Source organism: Thalassophryne amazonica, chromosome 8 (assembly GCF_902500255.1).
Source record: "Thalassophryne amazonica chromosome 8, fThaAma1.1, whole genome shotgun sequence".
Classification (NCBI taxonomy): domain Eukaryota; kingdom Metazoa; phylum Chordata; class Actinopteri; order Batrachoidiformes; family Batrachoididae; genus Thalassophryne; species Thalassophryne amazonica.
In genome coordinates, this window is record NC_047110.1 from 69,803,981 (window position 1) to 69,810,237 (window position 6,257).

Below are 6,257 nucleotides of genomic sequence, written 5' to 3' on the forward strand. Positions count from 1 at the left end.
CCTGCTCGTGTTCTCTGTCTCATCATCACTCTTATATTCTGCAACAATAAGCTCCTCTTCCTCTGGATCTCCTGATACCTCTGCTTGCTCCTTTTTACTTAGCTGGAGCAACTTGAAAGCTTCATCCTCTTCACAGCTCTACGCACACACACATGAATTAATATTGTTGCACATAAACTTTGAGATTGGGATACGCCTGGGAAGAGCTTATGTGGAGTCAAGAGGTTGTTGGACAGAAGTGTTAGGTGATGCCAATCTCTCTACAGGAGAATAAAGGTCCAGGTCTGTAGGGTCCTGATGCTTCTTGTTTTCTTGTATGGTTGTGAGACTTAGAAACTAACCAGCGACAACTAGACGTCTTTGGTACTAGGTTTCATCAGAGGCTCCAATGTTTTGGTCATGTGACGTGTTTGTCCGTGCCTGATCCAGCATGTGGATGCTTCATGGTTGAGACCTCCAGTGGCTGGACAAGTTCAAGGGATCACAGAGTCTCACCTGGCTCCAGCAGATAGACGGTTACTTTCCAGAGGTGGGAATGGACTGCTAGTCTGCCTGGATGGGTCCATGATTTCTTTGATGCAGTGATGCGCTACACCAGACCATGCTCCCAGACCTTGTTTTATATAATGGCTACAATAGATCCTTGTTTGATTGATTGATCCTTGTAATTTGATATTTTATTCATTTATAAACGACAGAAAAGGGACTTACATTTTGGTGTTCCTCACTGGTGCTTTATAACACCAACAGTCCAATGAAAATTTTAAATAGGAGTCCAAAATTGTTCTCAGTCAACTTGCAAAAACAGATATTTCAAAAACCTTCTGACCATGTAGTCCATGATGCTGTGCACTGACTTCGTGTGCCTCCTGAGTCCAGAGAAAAATCGCGTCAGAAATTTGTCCAGCTTTTCATCCTAACAGCTCTTCATGCCTCCAGACGGTTTATGGCATAGTGGATGTTTTTGTTTTGTTTTTTGTGTTAGAAGAATTAGCACCGTCAATTAGCTCCTTCAAATCGATGTCCGTCAGCAAAAAAAACTCCACCATGTTTAGCTAAATGACACCCCAGTAGTGTGAGCGTGTGTGGTGGTTGGGCCGTGCAATAGCGCATTTCATATAGCACTAAAACTGCATGATAAAAAGCACTATTGCACGGTAAATGAAACACACTTGCCATGTGACATACAAGCAACCAATCAAATGACAAAGATCTACTCAGCCATTATATAAAACATAAAAAACAACTTAATGTGGGTCACAGCAACGTGCAGTTTTGAGTAAATTTTTGGAACATTTCTTAAAATGGCGCCGAGTATGATTTCTTACCTTTCTTTTCAGGGTATACTTGAGTTGAACGTTGCTTCTGATCATTTCTAAACGCTCTGCCCTCTTCTTTCTTTTAAGATCATCCTCCTGGAACACAAAACATCCACGAATAACAATCAGCGACCGAAAAGCCAAGTTGATAGAGGTGACATGTGAAACATCGCCGTCACTAACATACTAACCTTCATCTTTGACACCAAATCCCGTTCTGCCTTCTTCTGAACAAAGTCTGTGATCCAGTCAGGTTCTGCTGAGGAGGATTCTGCAGGAGAAGCAGAAAGAGCAGCTTCTCCTTCCTGCAGCAGAGCAGCTGCCTCCTGTTTCCTCCTCTCCTCGTAATCGCTCAGCCAGCTCAGTGCTCCGCAGATCAGACTCAGAGACTTACCCTGCAGGGCAAACAAACAAAAATAACAGACCGTTAAATATTAAAAATGAAAGCAGCAGTGAGTGACGCTCACATGCAAACACACATACTGTTCCGGTTGGACTCTCAAAGATGCCGACTTTGCCCTGGTCGAGTGCACTGTACAGAGCTTTCATGAACTGCTCCTGGATGGTGTAGGGCTGGTACGGAAACGGAAACTGGGCTCTGCCGTTCTCCATGCTTGGCCACGTCCCCAAAGCAGAGACGCAGATTAAGACTCAGGAGCACAAATGGATCAAACGTTCAGCAAAGACGCGATCAACCTGAAAAGAGCAGGAACATCATTCAAGCATGTGTGAGGAGCTACAAATCAAGCGCTGTTCATGAAAACAGAAGACAAATTACACAAATCCCTCAGGAAAACAATGTTGGTTGATTCATGTGCAGTACCATTCAGCATTTTGTAAACTTAGTCTACAATGTATTACGGACAAGTTAATGTGACGTATTGCACAACACAAGGCTCCAACCAAATGTGACCTGTGAAGGCGCCTGTCCAGCTACATGTCCAGGCCATTTGGCTCACACCTCAATTACAAATACAATTACTTTTTTTTTTTTATCAATTACAAGTTTTATAATATTTCTATAAATGAAAACTTGATGTTTCCTAATTTTATTTAAACATACAATAATTATGTAATATTTTCTTGAGAGGCAATTGGATGAGGATGAGGTCAGTTCTTAAAAATACCAGTTATTGTTACTTAAATGAGAACTGCACCTCAAAAAGATTTCTTTAAACCTTCTGAGAGGAGACACCTCAGTAAACATCCCATCTGACTTATGAAAAGTCGTTTATGGTAACAGTTTCTCTGCTGGTGCACAAGATGCTTGTACTGACAGCTATCAGCATGCAGATCTTTGTGTTACCTTCAGCAAGTAATGGGTCATAAATTTGTGACAATTATCTACCCAAGATGGCACATGAAAATATTGCCTGAAACAAGACCAATGTCTGTCCTGGTGTTTGGGGGGGGGGGGGGGGGGGTTGAGTCCATCTTGTTGATCTCAGTGCAAATTCACTAAATTTGCCACAATATTTCCCCCAAAATACAATACTTTACCAACAAGATAACAGAAATAAAGACATTTATGATCAAATACACTTTGCAGTGCAGTGGGGCCCATTTTTACTGAAGGCCAAAATATGGCCATTGCGTCCATCCGTCTGTCCGTGCTCAACATAAGTCCAGTCCTATTACTGCCAGGGTCTTCTAATTCACAGGGAACACTCTTGGAACGCAGATCTTGGACAAGTTCAAAGATGGCTAACCTTGACCTATTTTAAGAAGTCAAAAGGTCACATTCTGTTTCCTATTTTTATGCTCATACAGCCGAGGGTATTTTAGCATTGCATTATATTGTAATAGGTAGATGTCAGTGGAAGCAACATCCAACGTGTGAAGTAAGGTTTGTCAATTTTGCAGAAAAAAAAAATCTAAGTGCACTACCCCTTTAATATTTGCTGGTCTAAGTTTATTTTAGGTGTTGGGGGGGGGGGGGGGCGAGCTGGGACACCAAGCGTCTACACCCCTGTATATGGACGGAAAAAGACCAGGAAAACCTTTGTAAGACGTCGCAATGTAATAGCTGGCAACAATCTAAGTGACGTTTCGACACAAACTCTGCAGTTTAACACGACGAACTAAATCATTATTTAAAAAAAACAAATGAAACGTGTTATGAACGTGTAGCTGCCACTAACTACCAAATCAAATTCACTTCCATTCACCTAAAGACTTTCAGCTACTGCTGAAAACAATTATGCGACCAACTGTTAAAACTGTACAAACTCACGCTGAAAGATGCAAATGAAGAGTTTCTTTTCCACTCGTAGCTGTTCAATGAGACCCGCGCCAACACGCAGAAATGGAAGCGACATCTGACCAATAGGAAGCGAGATAAAAACAAGGAGCGCTTGTTTTGTCGCACGACACCGTCCGTTTGTAAAGACTGTGGATAGTGTGATGTTCGGAGAAATTGAGGTTTTTTAAACCTTTAAATCAAATGACCTAAATGCTTTAAAAAGAGAATCGACATTTTAAAGTATTTGAAACACTACGATGGTAACATCCGTCTAGTGGAAAAAAAACTACGTAACTTTTGCAGAGCATTTTTAAATATTTTATTTCCCGTGATGGCAACAGCTTAGAACTCAAAAACAATAAAACTTATCATCCTGTATAGCTACAGCTTAAAATGGCATGTCTCAACGATAAAGTGATTAAAGTCTGGTGAACTTTGAAGAACCACATTGACCCCAAAATGCACAATTTCTAAATTGTGTGTTATCAGGGAGTAACAAAAATATAAACGCAACACTATTGGTTTTGTTCCCATTTTGTATGAGATGAACTCAAAGATCAAAAACTTTTTCCACATACACAATATCACCATTTCCCTCAAATATTGTTCACAAACCAGTCTAAATCTGTGATAGTGAGCACTTCTCCTTTGCTGAGATAATCCATCCCACCTCACAGGTGTGCCATATCAAGATGCTGATTAGACACCATGATTAGTGCACAGGTGTGCCTTAGACTGCCCACAATAAAAGGCCACTCTGAAAGGTGCAGTTTTATCACACAGCACAATGCCACAGATGTCACAAGATTTGAGGGAGCGTGAAATTGGCATGCTGACAGCAGGAATGTCAACCAGAGCTGTTGCTCGTGTATTGAATGTTCATGTCTCTACTGTAAGCCATCTCCAAAGGCGTTTCAGAGAATTTGGCAGTACATCCAACCAGCCTCACAACCGCAGACCACGTGTAACCACACCAGCCCAGGACCTCCACATCCAGCATGTTCACCTCCAAGATCGTCTGAGACCAGCCACTCGGACAGCTGCTGAAACAATCGGTTTGCATAACCAAAGAATTTCTGCACAAACTGTCAGAAACCGTCTGCTTGCTCGTCGTCCTCATCGGGGTCTCGACCTGACTCCAGTTCGTTGTTGTAACCGACTTCAGTGGGCAAATGCTCACATTCGCTGGTGTTTGGCACGTTGGAGAGGTGTTCTCTTCATGGATGATGCGAAGGAGATGTGTTGCACTGCATGAGGCAAATGGTGGTCACACCAGATACTGACTGGTATCCCCCCCCAATAAAACAAAACTGCACCTTTCAGAGTGGCCTTTTATTGTGGGCAGTCTAAGGCACACCTGTGCACTAATCATGGTGTCTAATCAGCATCTTGGTATGGCACACCTGTGAGGTGGGATGGATTATCTCAGCAAAGGAGAAGTGCTCACTATCACAGATTTAGACTGGTTTGTGAACAATATTTGAGGGAAATGGTGATATTGTGTATGTGGAAAAAGTTTTAGATCTTTGAGTTCATCTCATACAAAATGGGAGCAAAACCAAAAGTGTTGTGTTTATATTTTTGTTGAGTATATATGCATCTGTAAAATGTGAAGTTCAACGTTATTCCATCGGAAATAATTACATGTTTTATATGAAATAAAAATCAAAATTACTAATTAATGTACACAGATATTGCATGTGAAATACAACTGAACATTTCCTGTGATATTCGCTACCAAATCATACAAAAACCATGCCCACTCTTTTTATAGGGCATGGAAAACCAGAATATATTGGGATGGCTGGGTGTCTATATATTATTTTCTGCGACCTGATATTTGACATTAAAGGTGTACCACCTCTGTTTTTTTTTTTTAGTTTAAGTCATAAAAATAATTTTCTTTAGCATAACTATAATTTTATTATTTACCAATTAAATAAGGGATTCATAATATGATATTGGCAATATGATCAAAATTTGTGCTGTCTGGAATTTAGAATTTCTGCCCCTGAAGGGTGTAATTTCATGTGATCAGACAGCCATTTAGTCACGATGTCAGATCATGTGGGGGCTTCTCCAGACTTGTGCAAGGGGTGTTGGAAAGCACACAGCAACAGCCAATCAGAGTAAAGCAAGGCAGCTTGACATCAGGTGGCTGGTCCCTTGAACAAAATAAATCAAGATGGTGGAAAACAATCTGAAACATCATATTTTTGTAGAAATCGAATGTGTTTCTTGTATTTTTTTGTAAAAGTTAGCAATAAATAAACACGTCTAAATATTAAAAAATTATGTTTTTGAAACCAAATAACACATCCGAAGTGATTTACTAGACATCTTATGGATGTTAGCGCACACGCCAACATGCATCACACAAGTATGTCAGGTCAAAATCGCAAACCCTTGCACATGTGCACAGGTGCTTCCTCAAGTAGAGGATATCAGAAGGAAAATGATAACTGGACTGCATTTATATCACACTTTTCCATCTGCATCATACACTCAAAGCGCTTTACAATAATGCCTCACATTCACGCCGATGTGAGGGTGCTGCCATACAAGGCGCTCACTGCACACCGGGAGCAACAAGGGGATTAAGGACCTTGCCCAAGGACCCTTAGTGATTTTTTCCGGTCAAGCTGGGATTGGAACCAATGGATTCTCTGGTCTCAGGCCCAACGCTTAACCACTAG

At 41.1% G+C, this 6,257-nt stretch overlaps 1 protein-coding gene across 2 annotated transcripts in view; it reads right to left on the reverse strand.

The window, feature by feature from the left end:
- Positions 1–6,257, reverse strand: part of ddx11 (DEAD/H (Asp-Glu-Ala-Asp/His) box helicase 11) — a 30,661-nt gene that overhangs the window by 20,855 nt on the left and 3,549 nt on the right. The window contains exons 1-5 of one of the 2 annotated variants that reach the window (XM_034176582.1): positions 3,553–3,623; positions 1,803–2,015; positions 1,511–1,714; positions 1,329–1,415; positions 2–138 (exon numbers count right to left, since the gene is read on the reverse strand). In XM_034176582.1, the coding sequence (XP_034032473.1) occupies positions 2–138; positions 1,329–1,415; positions 1,511–1,714; positions 1,803–1,931 (557 nt within the window). In that variant the 5' untranslated portion in view covers positions 1,932–2,015; positions 3,553–3,623. Of the gene's footprint in view, position 1; positions 139–1,328; positions 1,416–1,510; positions 1,715–1,802; positions 2,016–3,552; positions 3,624–6,257 lie in introns of those variants that run through there. The other variant, XM_034176581.1, reaches the window with a different exon arrangement.